General features: G+C 36.2%; 4 protein-coding genes and 1 pseudogene across 4 annotated transcripts; 3 read left to right on the top strand and 2 right to left on the bottom strand.

Moving 5' to 3' along the window:
• The first annotated feature begins 2,887 nt into the window (after positions 1–2,887).
• On the top strand, positions 2,888–3,763 carry LOC113769436 (ATP-dependent DNA helicase PIF1-like). The gene has a single exon (XM_027313882.1). The coding sequence runs from the start codon at positions 2,888–2,890 to the stop codon at positions 3,761–3,763; it is 876 nt and encodes a 291-aa protein (XP_027169683.1).
• A 12,037-nt stretch (positions 3,764–15,800) lies between these two features.
• Positions 15,801–17,987, top strand: LOC113768494 (annotated as a pseudogene).
• A 471-nt stretch (positions 17,988–18,458) lies between these two features.
• LOC113769435 lies at positions 18,459–22,013 on the top strand. The gene is made up of 7 exons (XM_027313881.1): positions 18,459–18,535; positions 18,621–18,749; positions 18,859–19,032; positions 19,136–19,188; positions 19,279–19,597; positions 19,759–19,843; positions 21,910–22,013. The coding sequence occupies exons 2-7, from the start codon at positions 18,645–18,647 to the stop codon at positions 22,011–22,013; spliced, it is 840 nt and encodes a 279-aa protein (XP_027169682.1). The 5' UTR covers positions 18,459–18,535; positions 18,621–18,644.
• A 9-nt stretch (positions 22,014–22,022) lies between these two features.
• Positions 22,023–22,904, bottom strand: LOC113769434 (uncharacterized mitochondrial protein AtMg00810-like). Its single transcript, XM_027313879.1, has one exon. The coding sequence runs from the start codon at positions 22,902–22,904 to the stop codon at positions 22,023–22,025; it is 882 nt and encodes a 293-aa protein (XP_027169680.1).
• Positions 22,905–24,538: 1,634 nt separating this feature from the next.
• On the bottom strand, positions 24,539–25,969 carry LOC113769433. Its single transcript, XM_027313878.1, has 4 exons — positions 25,787–25,969; positions 25,609–25,704; positions 25,066–25,531; positions 24,539–24,787 (listed from the first exon to the last, which is right to left on the bottom strand). Exons 1-4 carry the CDS (start codon positions 25,967–25,969, stop codon positions 24,750–24,752), a joined length of 783 nt encoding a protein of 260 aa, XP_027169679.1. The 3' UTR covers positions 24,539–24,749.
• Between the last annotated feature and the right edge of the window lie 1,721 nt (positions 25,970–27,690).

Below are 27,690 nucleotides of genomic sequence, written 5' to 3'. Positions count from 1 at the left end.
TTTACTTTTAATCTTTGCATGCTAGTGGCTTTAGAGTTGGATTTTGGTAGTATAGACGAAAAATTTCATGGTTTAAGTTGTGGTTGACAAATTTCAGTTTTTGGTAAAAATTTTCAGCCTTGATATGATGGTTTAAGTTTGGCTATGTTCTATTATCCTTGCCATGTGATTTTTCCAGCTTTTATATGCTTCTTTGGCTTTATAATAGAAATTTCCAGCTTGTGATTATGAATTTTAGCCTAGGGTTTCCATTTTTCAGTTTTATTATGGTAGTTCTTGAGCTATAAACTTGCTATATTTGGATGATTTAGTGGCCTAAAACAAGTGTATTGATAGCTTATGACTTGTGGTTGTGATTGAGGTTGAATTGAGATGAAATTTGGTGTTGAGTTTGGATGGAAAAGTAAAGAAAACAAGGGGAGGTGCTGCTGAAATTTTTCGCAGGGAACCTTGAGCAGTCTTGGAAAATCTGTTATATCTTGGTGTAAAAAATTCAGAATTTAATTCTGTTTGTTGCGTTTGAAACTAGATTCCGGGTACTTTCAACCGTGAAAATTTCATAATTTTTCTCAGTTCTTATGAATATCTGTGATTTTTCAAATTTGACTGAATTTCCATTCCTGTTTTGTCTATCTACTGGATGAAGCAGCAACTTGAGGTTAGAATTTGACTAACTTGTGGATAGAATATTACAAATGTGCCTTCTGGAAAATTGTAACCCTTTGAATCTATTTTCTGACGGTATAAAGTTTATAAATTTTGGACTTAAGAAGCTTGAGATATGATTTTTCAAATAGTATCATACAAAACTGGAAAATTCTGTTTTCCTAAAACTGTTCTTACTTTCATTTCTAACTTTAAAATTTGGAGTTGGTAAACTATTTTGAGTTGGGTTTATGAGTGGAATTGAGGTTTAAATGAAAGGAAATGAAGTTTTGGAAACCTTAATTTCTCCGTATATTTTGGTTTTGTATTGCTAGTCTTTTAATATAGTATATGACCACAGGACTTGAGAGAGTTCAAGAGGACAAACCAGGGTTAAAGTGAAGGATTTCAATTGATTGGTGAGTGTTCTTGTTGACCTTGGTCGATCAATCCTTGGTTTGATGATTAAAACTAAAATGTAGATTTGGGCTAATGTTTTATGTGAGCAATTTGTTAGAACAGATTCTTGTGGCACAAAAGAAGAAGCAAAAACAGGGCACTCATGTGGGACGTCCGAAAGGAAGCTATCGGACGTCCGAAAGGATGAAGAACATCAAGAAGTAAACTCTGTCGGACGCTCGTGAGGAAGCATCGGACGTCCGGAAGGATCGGACGCACGCATCGGACGCACATCGATCGTCGGACGTCCGAGAAATTTCGCAAAGATTTGATGACTCTCTGACGACGTTCGGACGCATGGTTCGGACGTCCGACAGGTGGTTTGGACGCAGGGTTCGGACGTTCGACAGGTGGTTCGGACGTCCGACAGGCCAACGGCTAGTTTTGACAGCATTTAATATTTGACCGTTGGAGAGCCTTTTGGAGCCATTTCTCACCTTCTATAAACACCCCAAAGCACAAGAAGACACAAGACTTTTGCCAACACAAAATACAGCTTACAAGTGAGATTTTTGAGTAGAAAGATTCTTTGTTGGTTGTATAAGGGGTTGGGGAAGTTGGGTTGTGAGGTTGCTCAAGTGAAGGTTATTCTCTAGGAGGAGTAAAACCTTGGTGAAGGTGAACCTATCACTTGAAGTGGTAAAACCTTGGTGAAGGTTGCCTCATTTGTATAAAATAGTTCTTAATTGGGTGAGTGATCTTTCAAGTGTAGGCTGTTGAGGGTTAACTAGAATTGTTGTAAAACTCCTTGGCTCAACCAAAGTGTGTTTGGGGTGAGGAAGGAGTGAGCCTTCACTTGTACATCTTGGTTAGCATCGCCATCTATTGAAGAGGCTATTGGATTGATATTTGGTTTGCATTTCTTATCTTTTCTCTTTAATTAAGTTTTCTTTATTGTGCTTAAATTTGATATATCTTTGTGCATCATTGTGAAATTGTTTGTACTCATTGGGTTGCACCAGGCCTTACAGTTCTAACTGCGTGTTACATATTCATTGTTGTTAGAAATTGCTAGGTACTTGAATTATCGCTCATAGGCAAGTGTGTACTTTATCGCACTTGATCTAGCTCGACTAAACTTTATCATACTTTATTACATGTACTCATCGTTTTGTTATAACTAAAATTATTGTTTGTTATAACTGAAATTGTTGTTTGTTTTATGTTTTACATTATCATGCTTTTGGGTGTTCCAGGCTCCTGATTTGATTGGACAGCAAGTGTCTTTGAAGCTTCACCATGATGGACATCTGGGTAGTTTTGAGGGTTCATCTATTACTGTTATGTCACTTATCACTTCTATGTTATTCCATTGTTTCCTGCATTTGATGGTTTTGTGTAAAAGTGGTTTCTAAATTTGTTAAAATCCAAGATTATGTCAACGATGATGATGGATGGCATTGTTTTATGTCAATATTGTCATAGGAAAATCGTATGAAGTGGTAAGTTTCGAGTCACAGGAGTTAGAAGCGACTGTATTCCTGTCATCAACATCAGAGTCCAGAATCTGTAATTATCTGCGTATTTAACATGTAATGGCTACTATTATTATTGTTATTGGTTGAGTCACGAGTGACGTTTTTATTTTATCTAAGAAAAATAATAAATTGACAATCATTGTAAAGTGCATGCTTTTTATATCCAAATGCAGCTCTTTTAGGAGAGAAGTTTCTGGAGAAATATCCATCAAGTTCCCATAATTGTAGTAGGTTCTAAGTTGAACCTTGGTTGGCCAAAAAAAATTACAGTCAAAGAAAAGACAGAGACTGCCTTTGATGTTATTATGCCTGAAGTTCTTTCCTCAGGAAGTGGAAGTTTTTTTGTTGATGGGCCTGGTGGAATAGGAAAAACATTCCTTTATCATTCCTTTCTTGCAACGCTTAGGTCTAGTGGCCACATAGCGATAACTGTTGTTTCATCTAGTGTGGTTGCTTCTATTGTTCCAGGAGGACAGACTGCCTACTCACGATTTAAAATTCCCTTAGATGTTTCCGCAAACAAAATTTGTCAAATTAGCAAACAAAGCTCTATTGCAAGACTGATCATGCTTGCTAAACTAATTCTCTGGCATGAAGCGTCCATGACTAAAAAAGATACTATTGAGGCATTTGACTTGCTACTAAAGAATGTCATGGATTCTGATAAACCTTTTGGAGGTAAGATCATGGTTTTTGGAGGTGATTTCCATCAAACCTTGCATGTTATACCAAATGGTTCAAAGGACCAACAGATTGAGGCTAGCTTTGTTCATTCACCTCTATGGAGAACTTTTCAAAAAATAACTTTATCAGAGAATATGCGAGCTATTTCAAATCACCAATACTCGAGGTTTCTTTTGAGAGTAGGAGAGGGACACGAGCCAGAAGATGAGGAAGGGAAAATATCTTTGCGTAAAGACATATTAATTCAATTTGATAATAAAGATATATCATCGACAAGTCAGTACAGATTTCGCAATCTTAGTTTACATGATTCACATTTTGATATGCTGAGTATATACATATATATCTACCCAGATTCTTATTTACTTAGATTGATAGGCTTCGCCTTTTCAGACCTGCATGCTTATTCAATAGATCCATATGCAATGATCAGTAGGTGTATCCTTACACCAAAGAATTCCTGTGTTGATGATATCAATGATGTGCTCATTGATTGATTCCCTGGACAAGCTTTTGTTTTCATGAGTACAGACAAGACTCTCAATGAAAAGGATCAGGGATATCATTAAGATTTCCTGAATTCTTTGAATCCAAAAGGGTTGCCCCCCAATTAGTCTTAAAGGAAAACTGTCCAATCATTCTCCTTAAGAACCTAAATCCCACAGAGGGATTGTGCAATGGAATAAGGCTTATTTGCAAACAGCTTAGACAACATGCCCTTTGTGCAAAAATTGCAGTAGGCCAACATCAAGGCAAGAGAGTGATCCTGTCTAGAATTCCTCTTCAAACATCTGATAATGAAAAAAATGGCATTCCATTTAAACGCACACAGTTTCCAGTGAAGCTGTGTTTTGCCATGGCCATCAATAAGTCGCAGGGCCAGACATTAGATCGGGTTGGTATTTATCAACATGAACCCGTGTTCTCACACGGACAGTTATACGTTGCTTTGTCTCGCTCTAAAATGGCTAGTGCAGTTAAGGTCCTCATAATGCCACCAACATTTTATGATGCTAATATTGTGCTTGAATCTAAAACAATGAATGTTGTCTATCGTGAAATCCTTGAATTAGCTGCTAAATGACTATCTATACTAAGGTATTGCCACCTGGGTAGATTTATGCACGTCTTTTCTGAACTTAGTGGCAATTTTTATCAGACTTGTATCTTTATCTCTAACTTTTTTTTTGTTCTGCCATGACCTTATGGACTTTCGTACATCTTTGGTGCAGAATGGGTGATGTTTTGTTCATTGAAAACATAAAGCGTGGAATAAAATCTTGGACAGCTATAGTAACAGTCCAAGAAAAATTGAATGTTGGCTCTGCCCTCTCCACTCCAACAAAATGGCAAAAGTTCATTTTTGTTGACTCAAAAGTATGCTTATATTACTTTTGAAAGCTTGTTGTCAAAATCTATTTTTCTATAATGCTATGTATCTTTTATAGTTATTAACAACTTTATTAATTTGTACTCAATATCCATAAAATAGCCTTTTTTCTATGAAACTTATTTTTTCAGGGGTCAAAAATCCAGGGAGTACTTTTTGACTATGCCATACAGAAAATGGGTAAGCTCAAGCTTTAGAAAAAATATCGCATCTCAAATGCTGAAGTCAGGGCTACTGCTGAAAGGTTCCAGCTTGATGGACCTAAGCTCCAGTGGATTATAAGCACCAAAACTGTTGTAGACGAAATTGATGAAGCTGACTCAAGTGTGTTGCCATTCCACTTTGATTTCACGGCTTATAAAGACCTGGCTCCTTACGCAGACTTGAAACATGAAACTGTTGGTCAATATAGAACACAATCTATAGTATATTTTCTATTGATCTTATATGAAGAAAAAAATCGTATCTGAGTTATCTTGCTTGTTTTGCTTAATATAGATGTCATTGGAATAGTCATTCATGCATCGTCGGTTATTCCAGTCCATAAAGATTCAAGTGAATCACTGGTGCAAAAATTTTGGCATGTGAAGGAAGAGTAAAGTCTTTTCTGGTTCTTTCTTTGCTGCATTATGAATCATGAAACAATTGACAATTACATCGCTATTATAAAAGTAACAGGCATTTTTCTGTTCTTGATATTGCATAGAATGACTCCTATTCTGTTGTCTATCTGGAATGAGTTCATTGAAAATTAAGGAAAATCTATCACTGAGCTAAAAGATAAGCATCATGTTTTAATATGTCGCAGACTCAATGTTGTTATGTACAATGGTGCTTAGATATATTTTATGCTCAACTGCCCCGTATTAATACTTTGTCTGACTATCTTTGTCTGCTAGGAATTGCTTTGTCAGCCAAGAATGACTCGGTTATTCTTGTCAATCCACTTGTCAGAGAAGCTAATTATCTAAAGCATTGGTTTTTTCCCCTTTCTTCCTAAGATTTTTTCCAGTTCTTCTCACATGCCATTACTTAGTATTTGGTATTACCACTTACGTTTATGATTTTCCACAGGGCTGCGAGAAATGAAAACAGCTTTATGGGGCTTCTTTAGGATAGCATGCATGCTAAACAAAGTCCTCAGCTATTTCACCAATCACAACAGAAAATTATTTCTATCATTCATGTTGTTCCAACACGGAAGGCTTACATTTGTATCCTTTTTAATTTTTCCCCTTTTTCAGTAGGCAGCAAAAAATAACTCGTCTCTTTGATTTTCGATATTTCTAGGTTTCATGGGTTAAGGCAAAGGTTTCTTTCCAGCACATTGTTCAAAAATATTATTACATGGGTTGCGTAAAATGCCAACGCATGACTGTAGCAAACTTTGGAACTATATATACTTGCAATCACTATAATGAGAAACAACAAGCTTCTCCCAGGAAGGCAATCTCAACATGCAATTCATTACTTTGTGTCAAATTACCAGGTGTTACTCAAAATCAACGTATTCTCTAATCCTAACTCAGGCTTTATTACATGCAGGTGTCGTTTTGATATAGACCTCACTGACCACACTGACACACTCACTGCATCCGTGTTTAGTGACTTAGCTAAAAGTTTGCTCACATTTACTGCACTTGAAGCAATGAATTATCACAAAGAGGTTTGATAGGTATCCATAAAAAGTCTTAAAGAAATTTTGAAAACATCAATGACATTTTTATTGCTTTTATACATAGAATTCAGAATTGCCACTGGAAAAAGTCCATGAAGAACTTCAATCAAAGATGTTCATAATACAGTTAAAGCCAGCAACTACCAGAGATGGAGGAGGTCATCAGCTACTATTGTCTACTATTTTAAGGATGCCAGCACTGAAGAATCTGCTAACAGGTCTGCAGATCCTAATGTCCAGACTATTTCTCAGGAAATTGGCAATACTGTCCCAACAGTTGCAGCACCAGGTTTGTATGTATTAAAAAAAACTGTTACAGCTATGAATACTCAATTTATTTCGTTCGCTGATGATTCTCAATAAATTGTTGTTTAGAAAACCAAGTTTCTTCATTAAAGGTGCGAATTTGTCTTGATACAAAATTTGAACAATCTGAAGATGCAAATGAAGGTACATCCAAAGATGAGAAGGCAAACATCAACAAAAAGGCAAAGAAAAATTGATTGAGTTTTCGTTCCTTTGTTTTCTGACTATGAATCCAGATGTCTGTGTATTTTGTTAATGCTTAAAGCATCGACTATGTTGCAGCTTTTGAAACTATATCTCGAACTTATAACCCACCTTTTTGAAGCATTAGCTTTATCAACCGTCTGAACAAATGTCTTAGAAGTATTGCTATCCCTTATTAGTCATTAAATTATCTGCTACAATTCATTATATATAATATGAACAATCGGATGACTTCTACCCATAGATTGACAACTTTTAACGTCTCGATGATCAATTCCAATTAATGCAAACACAACAAATATATTCATTAATGCACAATTGCATTTCAGTCAATGCTGCATCCAACGTCCACCTACATTCAAGAATTTCAACCAAGAGTAGCACATTTATATTAAATGGCTCTCTCTCTCTCTCGCTATCTTTACTTATTGTTTAAAAATGCTACACAGTCGCATTGGTACTCATATTTGTTCGCGCATTGTTTATGTTCTCTTTTCCTTCCAACTGCTCCTCATTCTTTCATACTTTTTCTACACAACAAGGCGGCCAAATGTGCAACTTCGCTGCGAATATATCTAAACAAAAAATTTAGACACTACTCTTTTTACAATAGAAAACTTCTCCAAAGTTTTCTACTTAGCATTTCTTCCTAACCTTTCCCCATAAATATTTAGCAGTAGAAATGAATGGGACAAAAAATCTGTTTAAAAGATGGGAGTTAGTTCGAGTTGCCAACAAGGTCAAGTTTTATCTTCGCACGTTTGATCATAATAAGATCCACGCAGCAACCGATGTTAATAACCAAGAGGGAAAAATAGTATACTATGTCGAAAAAAATTTTGCAGAGGCTTTCCCCATGGTATTTGCCTACATGGGTGAACCATCGTTATTTTCGCTTGCATCGGTTAAACAATGGTTGCAAAATATCATCCTTATTTCTTCAGAGGCATTCATACCCCAAGGCAAGTATCCTTTCCTGATTACAACAGCGTTATAAAATACATGAAAATCTTATTGTTTTTCTTTTTTCCATAGAGCCACCAAAGATTACCCGAATATTGAATAGACAGCCTTGATGCTAGGTACTCTTCTGCACAGATATGGAGAAACAGGTGTTCTTAATAACTGGTGCTAGCTCTTAGATTACCTTTATTATATATTTACCGATGTCTTATGTTCGCAGAAAATTCCTGTGGAAATGTTTCGTTATAATAACTTTGCAAAGGGATAGACCATTACAGTTAAACATGGCCTTGCCGAATGGAGTTTGAAAATCACAGATCATTGTTTTGAAGGAGAATGGAAAATTATTTGCAAGCACAACTATATTGACCTAAATGATATGCTTTTCTTACGAAGAAGGGGCAATTTCATAAATGATGCACTGACTTTCTTGACCAATCATCTACAAATCTGGACAAGCTGGACTTGCACTTGCCAATGATCCCTTATGAATTGTTCATTTCATGAGGGAACTGCAGTTCTATTGCTCTTATACTATATTCCTAAGTTATATATGCACTCACACATCCTTTCCTTTCATTACAAAAAATATCAAAAGCCAACCGGGTGCAACTTTGGTCACCTCATCAATCAATCGATTCTTTTCTCATGATCTTATGGCATTAGATGCTTTTTACCAAATTTTTTCGTCTTATGCTAAGTACACAATAGTGTGCACGTTCTCCTGTTAAACAAATTCATGGTTTTCTAATCCACTCCTTCTTTGTTTATCTTTATTACACAGATTTCTTTTTTTGCAGGAAATTCCCAAGGATGCTCATCCGAGATTACATGAATCAAGAACCCCAACTATGGTCCTCACAAGTGGAACTAAAACCCATATCATTGGAAAGACCGAGAACAGATTTCACAAAAACTGGAACAAATTTGTTGATGATCATGGTCTTCAACAAGGAGAAATACATACCCCAATCCCATACATCCCTTGCTGTTTTAATTTTCGGAATCAACGGAATAGAAATCATGTATCCATGGCATCATACATTTCACCTTTAATATATTAGTAATCGTTTCCTAAAACAAAACAAATAGCTCGGTTACCAAATTATCTTGTTACATTTCTCCCACAATTTTCTGTTGTTAATCAATACATATAACTCCAATATTAATTCCAATCTAAAATTACTTATCAGCAATCCCAACTACTATTTACATAATTTTAATCCTTCATGGGCATTCACATTTTGTACTCCACCATGCAAAGCGCGATTTATCTCTCCTAGTTCGTTAGTAAGTAATAGTTTATGGAGTCCTTTACAGTGGAAGCTGTTGAGCATGAGGACCATTGCCATTGCGAGTTAGCAAAGATTAAGGGTCCAGATTGGCTCAAATTTTCATCTTTTAAAATGCGTGGCTGTGATTTACTCACGAGATAATTTTTTGTCTCAATCAAATTGGTAAAAAAGCAAAACTGTTAAAAAAAATTTCACAATAATGGAGAGCTACTATCGTCATGTTGTGGTATCGTAAATTTTATGAACTACCCATTTTTTTGGTAGAAAAAAAAATGTTTGAATGAATTTGATTCCGATTATCACCATAGGTCAGGACATGCATCCGAGACATTTGTATATGAACTATCACTTTTTTTAAATATTTTTGGGCATAGCTCCGGAACCATATATCACTTACAAAAGTTCTCACAAATCGCCCAATAACACAGTTTTCACATCAACAGCGAGATTCAAAAACTGAATCTCTCCAAATCAGACCAACTCCATTTGGGCATACCTCTAGAACCATATATCGTTTACAAAAATTCTTACAAATCATCCAATAATACAACTCTCACATTGACAGTAGAATTCAAACACTGGAGGGAATCGACAGTGGGATTCAAACACTGAATCCCTTCAAATAAGACCAAATCCTTTGTTTTTTGTCGTGAGTAAACTCGCAAATGAAAGAAAAATATTCCTTCCTTCCAGTTTCTTTTCTTTTCCTATCAAATCTCATCTCTCAAACTAGCCATAAGAGTGCATTTGATAGAATTGAAATCTAAAAACTGAAGTCTAAATTTTAAAATCTGAAGTACGAATCAATTAATTTTTTAAATCGTTAAGTACTAGATTTGATACATTTGAGTGTGTATCACATTAAGTGATAAGTGAATAACTTATCACTTAATTTTAAGGGAAAAGTGATAAGTTTTAATTATTTTATCTACTTTCCTGGTTTAAGAGGCTAACCTCTCGACCCGTCTGGTATCAGAGCCAGAGGGGGAAGTGGGTGATGGCTATCCTTCTTTGCTAATTATAATGTTGCTAGTGTAGATCTACAAGTTTAGATTTGTCTGATGAGATTGCTTGACTTCATGATTACCATATTTCTTTATTTATGATGTTGCTAGTGTAGATCTACAAGTTTAGACCTGTCTAATGAGACTGGTTAACTTCGTGATTACTATCTAATGTATTCAAACTTATTATAATATTAATAGTATCTATTTATGGACTAATGGACATGGAGCCTGTAATTGCCAACCTTTGGTCCAGACAGTAAGGCCATGGGATTTAGCAATAAGTCCTGTAGCGATGTTGAGGTTCCTGTGGTCCGAGATCTAGGACAGTGAAGTGTTCAGAGATTCAGATCTGGTTTCATAGGTTTATACTGCTGATATTATTTTTGTTTGAAAATATAGTCGTCATGCGTAGTTAATCTTTCTTAAAAGGTTAGATCTATTCTTGTAGCCTCATCACTATCTTTATTATGATGGAAATATGGTCGTCATGTATAGTCAATCTTTCTCAAAGGATTAGATTTATTCTTATAGCGTCCTCACTATCTTTATTATAATGGTTTAAGAAAAATAGTTTATCCTCCATGGATCCTGAAGGATTCTGTGCTAAAGGGAAGAGGATTATAAGGTCGATTAATTTCAGGAAAATTGTTTTTTTTTTATTTATTTACTTTCCTCTACTCATGACTTCTTATTAAACAAACTCTAGCCTTCTCAAGTCTTCCTTAAACAATAAACAAATGGAGGATCTTCAAACTAGAATTGCTCGAATTGAGCAATCAATCCTTATTCAAAAAAGATTTGAAAACAAACTCCCTAAATTTGAAATTGATAAACAAAAACTAAGATCTGAATTCTTTGCAAACCACAATCAAATTAAAAGAAAACAATTTTTTGAAAAATACCAGGGTGAAACCCGAAAAAATATGCAACACAACTTTTATGAATTTTTAAGAAAAATAAAACAAAATATTCATTTCTTTGACTGGTATGAGTCTCAGGAGTCTACACCAGAATTCATAAAACCAGTTCAAATAGCATAAAAAATTATGCCTGAAAATACAAATGTTCATAGATCTACATTAGACTCCGTAGATCTAGATCAAACTGTATCAAAACCTGCATCCTCTATATCAAAAACTTTAAAAACTCAGGATTGCATACCAGATCTTGTAGATTCAGTCTAAACTAAGTTAAAACCCTTAGATCTATCCAAAGGTCTGTCTCAAACAATTCCTATCCAAGGATCCCTTCATAAACTCCCAACAGAATCAATAGATCCACCAAAATCATTTTCAAATATATCCACACCAGGATCTATAAACCTACCAGATCCACAAAATTCCTAAAAAACAAGCTAATAGATCTATCAGATTCTCCCATAGATTGATTAAACCCAATAGATTTATCAAACCAAGATTTTTCAGGAATTCCAAAACTTCCGGCATCCGATCAACCAATGAATAGTCCTGATAATACTACCAATCTTGAGAAAGACGTAGGAGATTCTATAGACATAGGATATTCCACAATAAATGTTTTGACCAAAACTCAACCTAGTGCCAAACCAATAAATTGTAAAAATCTTCAAGCAGAAATTGCTGAAGATAAAATTCCTTCCCAAACGCTTGTCAAACCAATGGCTATTAGAAATTCAGAAACAAAGATTATTTCTTCTAAAGAAAAAATTCAGATTGTCAAAAGCCAAAGTACTACTGAATTTTCACAATCATCTATTTCAAACTTGTCTGATAATAACAAACTTATTTCTTTGAAAAACTCAAAAGAGAATTCTACAAATAATAAAGAAATTCCTAAATTTCTATATATTCTTTCATAACATACAAACAATTGCAGCCTAATAAGCTAGAGGTACTTAATATTGAGTACCCAAACCTCAAGGTGGAAACTTATACAGAAGGAACATGGTTTTCCAGCAAATACAAGGGATAAACAGAAGAGACATGGATCTTCAATAGGTCAAGAAGACAGTCTTAGATACAAGAAATATTTCCTCAAACAAATCTGGTCAAATCTCCAATCAATATTCCAAGAAAGGTGATGTTCGAAATATTCGAACAAAAACAACACATTCAGCCTTTATATTTTCCGTAGAGGATTGACTGTCCCTCTGCTCAAACAAAAAAATGAAGAAAGGCAGACTACTAAACAAGAGATACAGGTTGAACCTTCATTGGCAAAATTGGTCATTCATGAAATTGAGATCAGAATTGACCAAAAAGCAGCCTATATTCATGTCAAGAAGATTCTCACAATATATCCAGAAAAATACTTCTTCAATCTCTTTACCCAATTTATCCCAAAAACTCCTCTTCCAAATACCTACTTCTCAAACTTACTTTTCAAGCCTTTCGAATTTCGCCATACCATGCCGTTCCGAAATATTCATAATAATAATAATAATTTTATATTCATGAATTTAGTGAAATCGAAATTTACCGAATTCCGAATTGAATTCGAAACGAATTTGAATTCGGAGTTGGTGAATTCAAAATTGAAATTGGTCGAAAATTTTGATACCAAAATTTTGAAAAATTCCGATTTCAATGTTCTGAATTACCGATTTTGATTCCGATTCACACCCCTAGAGGCATGACAGCCAAAGACCACAAAATACAAAGTTGGGATATTAATACAAATATTTTGCTAAGACAGATTTCTTGAATGCCAAATTAGGGAGTAATCCGTCTTATCTATGGAGGAGTTTATTAGAAGGAAGAAGCTTACTACAAAGAGGCATGGTATGGCGAGTGGGTGATGGTTCAAATATAAAGATCTGGGATGATCCTTGGTTACCCTATCCTCCATCCTTCCGAGTGTCACAATGCTCAAAAACTCTGTGGCCAGACACTAGAGTATGTGACTTAATTGACGCCCATTCTGGTGGTTGAAGGCTGGACTTGCTTTACGCTCTATTCTTGAGTTATGAGGTACAAATTATTCAGAAAATTCCTCTCTCCCCATGGTGGGCTAAGGATGAGTTAGTATGGTATTATAATAAAAATGGGAATTTTGACGTACGGTCAGCGTACCATTTAGCAAGGACCTTGCAGAGGTTGGAACAAGGTGGGGAGGGGGCATTATCCAGCAGTAATGAGAAGTCTTTCTGGCTTAAAATTTGGAACTTGAACATCCCTCCAAAGGTCAGAATCTTTGTATGGCGAGCATGCTCTGGTATTTTGCCAACGAGGCAGAATTTATCAGATAGGCTTAAGAAAGGTGTACTGAGCTGCAATTGGTGTGGCTATGATCAAGAGACCGATGAGCATATATTTTTTTATTGTGTTTTTGCTCAAGAAGTCTGGTCGAGAATGGGGATGCTGAAAGCAATTTGCAAGCATGCTGCATCAAACTTTAAGGACTGGTTTGACTATTTTTGAAGGTTCAAGAAAAGAAATAGCAGAACTCATTGTGGTAACCATGTGGATGATTTGGAAAAGCAGAAACCAGGCATTATTCGCAGGCAAGGATCGGGATGCAACACAAGTGGGTGAATATGCTCAGGCTTTCTTGCATGAGTATTGGAATATCCACAACAAGAAAGGAACACGACGACAGATGTAGACTACCAAATGGGTTGCACCAGATGAGAGTTATCTGAAAATTAATATGGATGGAGCCTTCTCTGAAGAAGCAGTTGGAGTTGGTGTGGTCGTCAGGAATCGCTTAGGTCAAGTGGAGGTTGTAATGGCTGCACGGGTCAATGGAGCTCACAATGCAGAACATGTGGAATGCTTGGCATTTCTCAGTGCTTTGGAGTTTGCAAGAGACTTTGGAATCACACATTTTTTTGCTCAAAGGGGATGCTTTAAATATTGTTCAAAGGATTAACAGCAATGACCCGATTTGTCATTGATAGGTAATTTAATTCATGGCATCAGATCTATGCTGAATTCTTTTGATTTTGTCAAGGTTAGTTATGTGAGGAGGACTAACAATGTTCTTGCCCACATCATGTCAAAATTGTCGTTATCTCTTAAGGGAAGCAGGGTATGGTTTGTAAACTTCCCCAAGATTGTTACAGATGCTGCCCTCGACGATTTGCAATGAATGGAGGTTTTCTTTCAAAAAAAAAAAAAAGAGAGACGGTTAAAGAAAATAGAAAATTGTGAATACACAATTCTATAGAAAGGACACATGCCATGGTAATAATTTATTAATTAAGGAATATTATCAAAGTAACATTTTTGAAATAGAGGGAAACTATCCTATATTTTTTCAAGCAAATATCCGATTAATTATCATTTTTATAGAGAATAAAAGCAACGCTGAAAACAAATATCGTGAAAGTAACATTTTTGAAATGCAGGGAAATTATCTTACATTTTTTAGAACGAGAATGTAATTAATGATCACTTTTACTGGCAAGCATTTTTTGTAAAACAAATATTTTTATTTATTTATAGACATATATCTAACTAATTATCACTTTGTATTTGCTATATTTATTTTATGTCACTCAGTCTTAAAATGTAAAAGCTATAAGCTAATAATTAAATATAATTAACAAAAACTGTTCAACTCGGATTTTTATATGAATATAAGGTAATACAAAGGAGCACAATTGATTTATAATTTATTGGGCAAACAAGGAATTTTTGTCCATATATTTATTTTGGTGAGAAAATGAATATTTCTAGAGATGCAAATTTTTTGTGCATGCATTTATGTCATGCAAAAAATTCATATATACATTTTGCAGAAAATTCATATATGAAAAACTAAAAACGGAGACAGTTAATATATCTAGATTATAGACTCAAATTTTGCATAAAATTCATATCCTATTATAAAAACGGACACAACCAATACATGTATATTGTAGATTTTTCGAGGGAAACAAAGGCAGAGGCATGTAGGGGTGTGCAAAATCGAAAAATATCGATTTATCGATCGAATTCGAATTGAATTCGGAATTTTGAATTCAGCAATTAGGAATGGAAATTAGAATATCTGATTTCAAATTAGAAGAAATCGGATCGAATTCGGTAACGGGATTTTTCAAATCGGAAATTCGGATTTCGAATTCATAATTCGAAATCGGAATTCGGAATTCAGAATTCCTATTTGGATTTCAAATATGTTTTTCATATATATATAATATTATTATATATATAATATAACATTTATATTATAATAATAATTTTTATATTATTGAATTTGGTGATTTGGAATTCCTATTTCGATTTCAAATTCATTCTCATATGTGTATTTTTATATATATGTAATATAACATTTATATAATAATAATAATAATAATAATTTTATATTTATGAATTCGGTGAAATCGAAATTTACTGAATTTCGAATTGAATTCGGAACGAATTGGAATTCGAAGTTGGTGAATTCGAAATCGAAATTGGTCGAAAATTTTGATACCAAAATTTCGAAAAATTCCGATTTCAATATTTCGAATTACCGATTTCGATTCCGATTCATACCTCTAAAGACATGACAGCCAAAGACCACAAAGTACAAAATTGGGATATTAATTACAAAGAAACCAAGATAAGAGGGCATAATCGAAATGTAAATGATGATAAAATCAGAAATGAGGACAGCAATACTATAAGATATTAACTCCACAACCAGGGAAAAAACAAAAGTCCAAAATCAGCACCCGAATTACACGGAAACCAGGACAATTGACTGTAGATGAGGATTTGCGGCTTTATGTAGTTTAGGATTTAGGATAGGATAGGATACGATTAGGATTCCTGTTCTGTACTAAAACCCGTTAACCTGCGTCACTTCCAGTTCTGTACTAAAACTCCGCCTATAAAACCCTAAAAACCGATGGAGGGGAGTAGCAGCGAAGAACTCGCGATGTATAGAGCTCCAGAAGAATTTTAAGAAGTGAAAAAGGACCCTCTTATTGAACTCAATTTGAACGATTCAAAGGAGCTCTGGCTGATTCAATGGCCCGTTAATCAAGTAACCTTTTTTTTAATCCAATTACTTTTATTTCTGCTTTCGCTTATCATTTTCATTAGTTTTCTCATACTTTTAGCTCCATTTATGCGGGATTTTCCAGTTGAGAGATCATTAATTTTTGTTAATGCGCAATTAATTGAAAACGATCAAGTTTTAGAAATTAATTTTCAGTTAATATTTTGTTAATCTTTCTTGACTTTAATCAATTCGAGTAAAATTTGAAAATTTTGAAAGATTGTACAATAGAGGATGCTTTACCATTCATAATTTGGTGAATTTGATGGTGATTGCTGGTTATTGCAGAAGAGAAGTCAGTCTAGTAATATGAACCCTAAATTTTGTTAGTGCTGTTGTTGTTTGTTTTACGTGTTACATTATCATGCTTTTGGGTGTTCCAGGCTCCTGATTTGACTGGACAGCAAGTGTCTTTGATGCTTCACCATGATGGATATCTGGGTAGTTTTGAGGGTTCATCTGGTACTGCTATGTCACTGATCACTTCTATGTTATTCCATTGTCTCCTGCATTTGATGGTTTTGTGCAAAAGTGGTTTCTAAATTTGTTGAAATCCAAGATTATGTCAACGATGATGATGGATGGCATTGTTTTATGTCAATATTGTCATAGGAAAATCGTATGAAGTGGTAAGTTTCAAGTCACAGGAGCCAGAAGCGACTGTATTCCTGTCATCAACATCAGAGTCCAGAATCGGTAATTATCTGCATATTTAACATGCAATGGCTACTATTATTGTTGTTATTGGTTGAGTCACGAGTGGCATTTTTATTTTATCTGAGAAAAATAATAAATTGACAATCATTGTAAAGTGCATGCTTTTTATATCCAAATGCAGCTCTTTTAGGAGAGAAGTTTCTGGAGAAATATCCATCAAGCTCCCATAATGGGAGTAGGTTCTAAGTTGAACATTGGTTGGCCAAAAAAATATTACAGTCAAAGCAAGTTATGAGTTATTTGAGTTGTTGAAACAGGGAAAGTGAAGATAGAGAAACCTATTCCGGTTACCTATTTAAGATGTTGAGTTTGAGTCTATATTAACAAAGGCATGTCCTAAATTACTCTATGGATTTATAATATCACGGGCCTTGTTGCATGCAAAAGTTTCTGTGACGTTTGACGAAATAGGTATTGCTAGCAGAATCATGTAAAACTAAAACAACAAATCCAATTATGGTTTTGCTCAAATGGTTTATTTAAAGCTAAAGAATCAAAGATCTCACTCCAGATTTTCGTGTGAATGAAATGTAGCTCGATGCTGTTATTGTTTTCAATGACGCTACACTTGAATATGACTTATATGTGGTAACAGCTGGGAAGATCTCACGGCGCGTTTCTCTACTGCATTATCCGGAGCCCAGTGAACTGAAATCTGGTGGGTTAGCCATTAAACAAATGGTGCAAAGGTCTGCTGCTTCCTTGACAAGTTCAGTGCATCGTTATACAACTCCTACGCAAAGTACAAGGACAAGAAGTTTAGGGGCTATGAGTGGCTATACTTCCTCTATACGTACTCCAAGAAACAGAAGTTCTGGGTCCGGGGATGCATCAAAGAGTCCATTGAGAAGACATGTGGATGAGCCGGTAGGTCGATTGACCATTCCCTCCAAGATTCAGGAAAAGAACATAGAGCTGATGTCTCTTCTGGATCATTAGAACATCCTGAGCAAAAAAAATCGAATAAGAAAAGGAAATCTGAAGGTTGAAGATGTTCTGATTGTTAGAGATGTGGAAGAACTTCAGTTTCAGTTATATGTTGCATTGATCCAAATTTTAACTTTTTCATGGCAACAATTGATCCTTCTTCACAATGTATCCTATTTATATACCGTACCAATTTTTAGTTTGGATCTGTACTCCAATGTACATGGAAAACAATGAGCTGAAAAAAGAGAAATTTTGATTTGACCATTAAGGTGCTTTCATTGCAACTGCTCAGGAAATGAGTTCAAAACCAACCATTTGATATAAGCATCAAATCCAGAATGCAACTTGGAAGTAACCAAAACGTCAGACATTGCACGAATCATATTGCACATCCCTTGATGAGTTTGTTGTACAAACCTTGCAGAAATGGTAACAAAGGGCATTGTTGTTGGCACAAATAAGTTGTTTGTTTTCCTTACAGTTCTTCTCGGTTCAAAACTAAAGTAAGTGCTTAGTCAAGTAAGGCTCGTAAGGCTTAGTGGGATGAAAGGTCAAGAATTCGAACCTTGCTTTCCACCATCTACCACTATATGTGGCCAGCCACTTTAAAAGTGGTTCCAAATGGGTGCGTAGTGCTCTCGTTTGGACCGGTGGTGGTTCAGTCCCCACTGGTTTCCCCTTGAGTCTCTTCAGGTCTATCGTATCCGGCAAAAAAAAATAAAAAAAGTGGGAGAACGAGGGATTATCTGCATCAGGTTGACTCCTGTGTAGAAGTTGCGATATCTAGACAAAAAGAACGTGTGTCTGTTGAGGTTCGTGCTTTAATCATTGATTGATCCTTTTCCTACATGTGAATTGTACTACTATGCTACTTATCCTTACTTTCTGTAAATGCAGCTCAGTAAAATTGATGCAAGAATTATGCGAGTAATAGCTGCGATGCAGCAGTTGGAAGCTAAACTTGAGCCTGCACCTGCTTTTGATTACCAGGCAATCTTAGTACCCCTAGTGAAGTCATATATGCGGGTTTGTTTTGGACTTTCTTACCTTCTAGTTGACTCATCTTATGCTTTTGCTCACTTTTTAATTTTGATGGCTTTGTCTTGTTGTCTTTCTTTATGTTCCCTTTTTCCAGGCTCACTTGGAGGATCTTGCGGAGAAAGATGCCACAGAGAAATCTGATGCCGCCAGAGAAGCATTTTTGGCAGAACTTGCTCTTGATTCTAAGAATGGCAGCAGCGGAGGAAGTGATAATGCTCGTCATATGCATGAGAAAACAAAGGATAAGAAAAAGAGCAAGGATTCAAAGGTTCGAATTTCGTGTTGAGATATCCCTTTGTGTTACCGCCTTCCTAGTTGGTAGTTTATTGCTCAGCTGGAGCATTTATGGTTGGCAATTTATTCCTTTTCAGGCTAATAGCGGCAGTGAGCTACATATGCTTTCCTCAGAGACTACTAAAGAAATGTATGTTTGTTTTCTAGTCTTTGAGCATGTTAATGTGAATGATCTGAAGTTGATCTTTGTTTTATAAATACTAGTAAGGTTTTGTTGCAGCTCATATCCAGTCGCACACGAGGGAGAAGATATACAGGCTGAGATAGTGAATGCTGGAAATGGTGACACCTTAGAACAAGAGGAAGAGGAAGTCAGGCGTAGAATTGAACTTGAAGCTCAGGAGAGAAAGCTAGAAGAAACTTTGGAATATCAAAGGCGTATTGAAAATGAAGCTAAACAGAAGCATCTAGCTGAGCAACATAAGAGAACTGTGGGGATAAATCCAGAAAAAGTTGCAGCAATTGCTCACTCTGATACTTACTTAAAGCAACAGCAAGATGATCATGATGTCAATGTCCAATGGAAATATAGAAAAAAAGTGAGTATTTTATATTTGTAACTCCTGGAATAAAAAATAGATGGATATTTGGTGCCTTTCAGCTTTCTTTCTTCGAGTCATATCTTGTCAAGTGCTGCTTATTGTGTAGTTTGCAGAGGACATTATTGAACAGACTGTAACTTATGACCTGCAACTTATAGGAACCCATGGTACAGAGGAATGGATTTTCAAATGCCATGGAAGGTTTTCCAGAGGATGGAGTTGGAGGAGTTGGACAAAAAGCTGGTAACTTTACTTGGCCGTGTAAATGTTAATTTGTTTTTGCAAGGATTTTTAGAATTGGAATGCTTGTAACTTCTTGGAGTTGGCTGTGACAGCCCACCACCCCCTAAGGCGTATCAAAGGGTTTGGCGGACCGCCTACCCAACTCTCGTCGGGACTCACTCACTCACTACAGTTCTCAAATAAATTACAAGGTACAACTCAAATAATACATCAAATTCTCCAAGAGTTACATATCATAAGCGAAGCGGAAACTAATTCTAAGCGTGGAACGTACACATACATCCACTTCAATTCCGAACAGTCACACTAGCCCAACTATTACACAAAATGAATCCAAATCTAAACTGTACAAGATATATGTCATCCAGTCCCACAAATAACGTAATACAAGCGCTTCCTTTGCCTCAGCCTTGTGGGGAGAAGAAAACATTTGGGGGTGAGCTAGAAACTCAGCGAATAACCAGTAAAAGCAGTCATCAAATCAGTTTCTCAATAGTTCATTTCAATGATGTCATGAATTAGTAATCCAATGTACGTTTATTGCTCTCGTGAACCAGTGAAATCATTGTACTTAAACATCCAACGCTCAAATTGATTCAGTAACAGTGAAACAGTGATAGGGAGCCACTTGCTCCAAGTAAAGAGTGGTGGAGACGTTAGTGTTCAGCACAAGACTTCTCAAGAACTCATTGGAGCCAAATCATGTCATGAATTCACATGCAAGCACACATGATATGCAATCGAGTAAATAATGCAAGAAACAGTTCATAAGGAGCATTGGAAATAGTTTGGGTCACTCACCAACCACGGCTCTTAATTCTCATCCATCATAGACAGTTTTCCTCGATTAAGTCCAAGCTCTTCATTCTACCAAGAATTAACCCAAACTCACAGCGATTAAACGTTTTTAAAGATTGGACAGCACTTCCCCTTAAATTCCTTATTTTCCATCCTACAAGACATTACAAATCACATTTCAACTCAATCACAAAAAAGCCCCAAAGTCATACACAAAATTATCTCATTTCAATAGCCGTTCAATAGGCTCAAAGTCATACAAGTACGAAATCAAACTAGAAAAATGTCCGGAAATGAAGTTTAAGTTATAAAACAAAAGACAGATTTGCCGTCACTTAGCGTAACGAGCACAACCAAAGCTACGCTTATCGGATTGGGGTGAAATTTATACCGTTTCGAAGGTAAGACAAAGGCCTACAACTTTGATGAAGACAACTCAGCCCAGTTCATAGTGTATCTAAGTCAAAAGTCCGGATTACAGAACCAAAATCTCACATTCGGGCTAGTTAACCGCATTATGCGTAAACGATAATAACTCAAGCTACCGAAATCCGATTGAGGTGATTCCAGGGGCGTTGAAAGCTAAGAGATAGCACTACAATTTTCATGTTTTGACTAAATGCTAGTTCAGTATGTATCAAGGTGAATAAATACGACCAACTTGGTGCACTGTCAAAACTGTCCACTGACTTTACTCCTATGGTAGTCAGGATATTTCAGTTTTTTCATAGGTTACGTTGCTCCGATTGAGTTGAAATTTTACAGGAAACTATAAAACATCATTCCCTACAACTTTCATGTTTTGAGCTAAGGCTAATTCGGTCTCTAACATACTCAAATAGAAACGGGCAGAACTGAACCATAAGAAATCTCAATTCTGGAATTTTCTCAAACCACCATAGAAATCACCAAATCCTCCACAGAAACCCACAAAAGTGATATATAAACCATCATTAACCCTTATTAGCATCTTACAACATCAAAATCAACATTTCTACTCAATTGCTATAAGCTTTTACAAGAGTTCAAAACTGCTTTACCTTCCAAAGATGGGTTCACAAGGTTGCACTTCAAGAACCAAGTTCCTTAGCTTTCTTTTGCTCTAACTCCCAAGCTTTTTGGTGTCAAACTTTTGAGTAAATTGGCTGAATGCCTTTTACTTCATGATCATTTCCCTTAAATAAGAATTTCTGTACAATCTATTTTAGGTAATCATCTATACATAGCTAATTACAGCTAATGTCCTAATTACTGATATTCTATTTTAGGTAACTATATATACACAATTAATGAACAAATCGTGGGCATGATTTATGCCATAATCTTTGCCACAATTTCTGCCATCATCTTATGCCATAATCTCTACCATTGATATCCCCCCTCAAATTGATGTTGGTTGATCAGCTAGCATCAGCATCAATTTGTCAACAAGAAAATGATGTCTAGGTTTGGAAAGAGCCTTAGTAAACACATCAGCAGTTTGGAGAGCAGTGGTGATATGCGGAAGAGAGATGACATGAGCATCATATGCTTCACGAATAGAGTGACAATCTACTTCAATGTGCTTGGTACGCTCATGAAATACTGGGTTAGCAGCAATTTGAATAGCACTAGTGTTATCTGCATGGAGCGGAGTAGGCTCAATTTGAGGAAACCCAAGTACACCCAACAATCCACGAAGCCAAACAATTTCAGAATATGCAGAGGACATGGCCTGATACTCAAACTCAGTAGAAGACTTAGACACCCGATCTTGCTTCTTGCTTTTCCAAGAAACGAGAGAGTTACCAATAAACATGCACCAACCGGTAATGGAACGTCTAGTATCAGAACAACCAGCCCAATCAGCATCACTGTATGCAACCAGACGAATAGGAGAGTCGATTTGAAAGAAAAGGCCTCGGGCAGAAGTGCCTTTCAAATAGCGAACAATGCGATGAACAGCGGCGAGATGAAGGTGCCTAGGGGCTTGCATAAATTGACTGACTTGTTGAACAGCAAAAGAAATATCAGGCCGAGTAATAGTCAGATAATTGAGGCTGCCTACCAATTGTCTATATAAAGAAGGATCAGATAGAAAAGCACCCTCATCATGACGATATTTAACATTCACCTCCAAGGGAATATCAACTGAACGACCATCTTGAAGGCCAGCCAAAGCAATTAACTCTTGAATGTATTTATGCTGGTGTAAGAAGATACCAGCGGAGGTGGAACGCACCTCAAGACCTAAAAAATACTGTAAAGGACCCAAGTCCTTCATATGAAAAGAAGTTTGAAGATGGTCTTGAAGCTTAGAAATCAAGTCAGTAGCAGTCCCTGTAATAACAATATCATCAACATATACCAGAAGCAGGACAATTCCTTTAGGTGTCTTGCAAAGAAACAAAGAGGAGTCATACTGGCTTTGGACAAATGACAAATTAATAAGCGTAGAACGAAATTTATCAAACCAAGCATGTGGAGCTATTTCAAACCATAGAGTGATCATTTCAACTTACAAACATCAAATGAAGGTGTAAAAAATAATCCTGATGGTGGAGTCATATAAATTTCTTCTTTAAAATCCCCATGCAAAAAGGAATCCTTAACATCCATTTGTCGCAATGACCAGCCCTTAGAAGCAGCAATAGCTAGAACAAGGCGTACTGTTGTCATCTTTGCGACGGGGGCAAATGTCTCCTCATAATTTATTCCATATTCTTGTTTATTACCAAGTGTCACCACCCTCGCTTTATATCGATCAAGTGAGCCATCAGACCGTAGCTTAATGGAATAAATCCACTTACAACCAATGAGCTTAACACCACTAGGACATGGAACAATATCCCAAGTATGGTTCTCCTGGAGAGCATGAAATTCTTGCATAGCTTTTACCCAACATGCATGCTTAGTTGCTTGAGAATAAGAGGTAGGAACTGCAGTATTAGCTAAAGTAGCAGAGAAGCCATACCTAGCAGGAGGTTGACGGATACGAGAAGATCCTCGAAGAACCACTGGAGCAGGTATTGGTTCTGGGTCGGGAAGGATTTGAGATGATGGAGCCCTGCGTCGTTGATAGACAATGCCGGGTTTAAAACGCTCAATTGGTGGCGAGATATCATCAAAGCTAGGAAGAAGGACACGCTTGAAAGGTAAAACATGCTGCTGAAAATAGTACTCATGCTCAAAGAAAATTACATTTCTAGAAACATGGAAACGATTAGCAACAACATCATAGCATAAAAATCCTTTCTGAGTAGTGCTATAACCCATAAAAGCACACCGAACTGATTGGGCTGTAAGCTTGTGACGCTCATGAGGTGGCAAGTGAACAAAACAAACACAGCCAAATGGGTGTAACATGTGATAATCAGGATGGACACCAAAAAGGCGATAATAAGGAGAGTCAAAACCCAATTGTTGAGAAGGCAGACGATTAATCAAATATACTGCAGTTGTCAAAGCTTCAACCCAAAATTTAGACGGCACTGTAGACTGTAAGAGTAATGTTCGAACAATATCCAACAAGTGACGGTTTTTACGCTCAGCCACCCCATTCTGTTGGGGCGTAGAAGGACATGATCGCTGAGAGAGAATGCCTTTATGTTGCAAGAAGGCTTGAAAGTTATGTGACACATATTCGCCACCATTATCAGATCGGAAAATCTTAATAGTTGTGGAAAATTATGTCTCAATATAAGCCACAAAAGTTTGAAAAACAGTAAATACCTCAGCTTTGGTGCGCAAAAAATATATCCATGTGAACCGACTATAGTCATCAATGAACGTCACAAAATATCTATAATGCGCATGTGAAATGACAGGAGTAATGCCCCAAACATCATTGTGTATTATCTCAAAACATGCATTAGCACGACTACCATAAGTAGGAAAAAGTAAAGTTTTGCTCTTTCCTAACTTACAAGCAGAACAATCAAGAGACAATGCATGAGTAGAACACTGATCTTTTTGTTCAAGAAGACCACGCTTCATCAAATTAGATAATATCACATTATTTGGATGACCTAATCGCCTATGCCAAACGTCAGCCTTATTTTCAACAATCATAGAAGCTAAAGATAAAGGTTTAGGAATAGCAAATTGCAACGGAAATAATCTTCCCACTTTAGGCCCCCTTGCGATCACCTTCCCCGACATCTGATCCTGCACACGACAACCATCATGAGAGAAGTTGACAGTACAGTTATCATCCACCAACTGACCAACAGAAATTAAACTAGTAGACAACTTAGGAGCGACAAAAACATGACGAAAAGAATGTCCAAGATCACCAATGGCTGTAATTGGAAGATTACTACCATTAGCAATCTGTATATTTTGTCTACCAGTATACTGCTGCAAATTCTGTAACGAATCAGTAGAGCCGGTCATATGATTGGATGCTCCAGAATCAACAAACCAAGTAGAAGAGATTGTCTTACCTTGGCCCTGAAGCCCAAGGGCAGAAAATGCTGTGAGAATCATCTGTTGGACCATTTCTGGAGTAATAACAGCCTGATTGGTGCTTGTGGTTGTAAGTGTAGGACCAATAACAGTAGGATCTGGAACTGCAACGTGAAAAGCTTGAGCTCGCCTGTTTTCTGGTCGTGTAGGACAGTCCTTGATAATATGTCCATTCTGTTTACAGAAATTACAAAATTTCTTACCACAGTTGCGAGCAATATGTCCAAGCTCCTTGCAGCTGTAGCACTGCATTGATCCCTTTCCTTTATTCCTCCCTTGTGCAGCATAAGCAACATTGACAACTTCTGATGTCCCTCCAGATGCACTTAGAACAGATTGTGTAGCCAATCGCTGTTCTTCCCGTAATAATTCACCAAGACAAACATCCAAAGAAGGAACCGGATTTCTATTCAGCAATCCACCCCGAGTAACCTCCTTAGGTACCTTAGAGTAGATAAGACCAGTATATTCGCTCCATAAGTTAATAAATCCAGAATAATATTGCTCAATAGAGAGATTACCTTGACTGAAGGTACTAATCTCATGTTCAAGCTGAAATCGTCGTGCAGTATTATTTTGATGATATATGCATTGCAGAAAACCCCACATCTCCCTAGCTGTACCAAATGAACGCAAATTGTTCACCATATGGGCTTCAACGGAGGCTAAAATCCAAGAAATAATTCTAGCATCCTTTGCCTCCCATTGACCAAGTTCTTTCTCATTTTTGGGAGCAGGAGAAGTCCCATCAATGTGACCACAAAGCTCCTTCCCTTTCAGAAACATTCCGAATTGAAATTCCCAGGCCGCATAATTCTTTCCTGTAAATTTGATAGCCGAAGTCTCTGTAGGGGAGCTTCCAAAAGAATTCTCAATAGACATTCTTAAAAAATGAGAAAGAAAAAAAAATTCAATGCAATTTTGAAATCACAAAATTGATTGACCAAAAAATCTCAAAGCCAAAATGTTGATTAGAAATTAATCAACCCAGAAAACTAACCAAATGATTCAAATATCCAGCTATGGATTCAAGAGACTAGCTCTGGTACCATGACAATTTTTGAGTAAATTGGCTGAATGCCTTTTACTTCATCATTTCCCTTAAATAAGAATTTTTGTACAATCTATTTTAGGTAGTCATCTATACATAGCTAATTACAGCTAATGTCCTAATTACTGATATTCTATTCTAGGTAAGTATATATACACAATTAATGCACAAGTCTTGGGCATGATTTATGCCATAATCTTTGCTATAATTTCTGCCATCATCTTATGCCATAATCTCTACCATTGATAAGGTAAGTCTAGGTTTTGGTGTTATTCCCATTAGAAATTGGCCAACTTCTTTCTATTTTGGTGGTGTAACTTCACCAAATCCTTCTTGTTTCACAAAGACATATCACAACAAAGGTCATAAAGTAAAGAGTAATATATCCCAAACTGTCATCTCTTGACCTGACGATTAACAATAGCATAAGACCAAGCATGTAGAAATTCAGAAAAACTATCAATCTCACTTTGGTACATATCTATTAACATAGAACAATCTTCTTCATTACAGTCTTCATAAGCACAATAATGTTGACCGTGAAAAATATTATTGCGAATATACCTATACCATGCATCATAGTTGTCAAATAGGTGTATTCATGGATGATATTCATGAAATTGCTTTGGCTTTTGAAAGGATGAAATATGTTTTCTCCCCTAATCACAACAAAGGTCTGGCTCTGATACCAAACTCCCCTACATATTCCCCAAACTTTCTCGAGCCTAACTACCATATCTCTCTTATGGACTTACAATGCTCAAAGGACTTTAATGGGACATCTAGGTTGCAAGGACCATGCCTACCTTGTTGGATTAGGATTGGAACTAGGAACTTTAGAAAGCCATGCTATAGATACAACAAAAGATTTTTGATCGGAATGGAATTCTGATCCTTTTCATTTATGAGCAAACCTATTTATACAAGTAATAAGTGACCTTTCGGACATTTGAAAATACAAATGACTCTTCAAACTTGACTCTTGACCCTTCCATAAAGTAAAGACTAAAGTAAACAAACTTGACTCTTCGGAAAAGTAAAATCTAAAGTTTAAAGTAAAAGACATATCATCTTTTGCAAGGCATACAGATCTCTAGATGAGTTCCGACATGTAACAACGAACTGTTCGATTTCTTATTTTTTTTCACCCTATGTGATTAATTGTTATGAGAACGTAAACTTTATTGGGAAAAAAGAGATAATTATTACATAAATGTCAAATCCAGTCAAGCAGCATACTAGTGGTGTAGAGCAATTGGATTATGGAGGGATACGAAGAAGTCGTAGTGCTTAGCACTTGGATCATCTTTTAAATTTCTTATCCTACTTGTCTCTCAAGTAAAATTAATTGTACAATAAAACACGCCTATTATCACAAAGTCAACAATAGGGATATATATACATACATACATTTATACATATATTCATACATATATATATGTATTTATACATAATATATATACACATACATATATATATGCATACACATACCTGTGGGAAGGATTATTCATATCCACCTCCCGGAAGTTTGGTCAATTTTGAAAATTGATCC

Source organism: Coffea eugenioides, chromosome 4, assembly GCF_003713205.1.
Source record: "Coffea eugenioides isolate CCC68of chromosome 4, Ceug_1.0, whole genome shotgun sequence".
Classification (NCBI taxonomy): Eukaryota; Viridiplantae; Streptophyta; class Magnoliopsida; order Gentianales; family Rubiaceae; genus Coffea; species Coffea eugenioides.
This window is presented reverse-complemented; position numbering and strand designations above follow the sequence as displayed.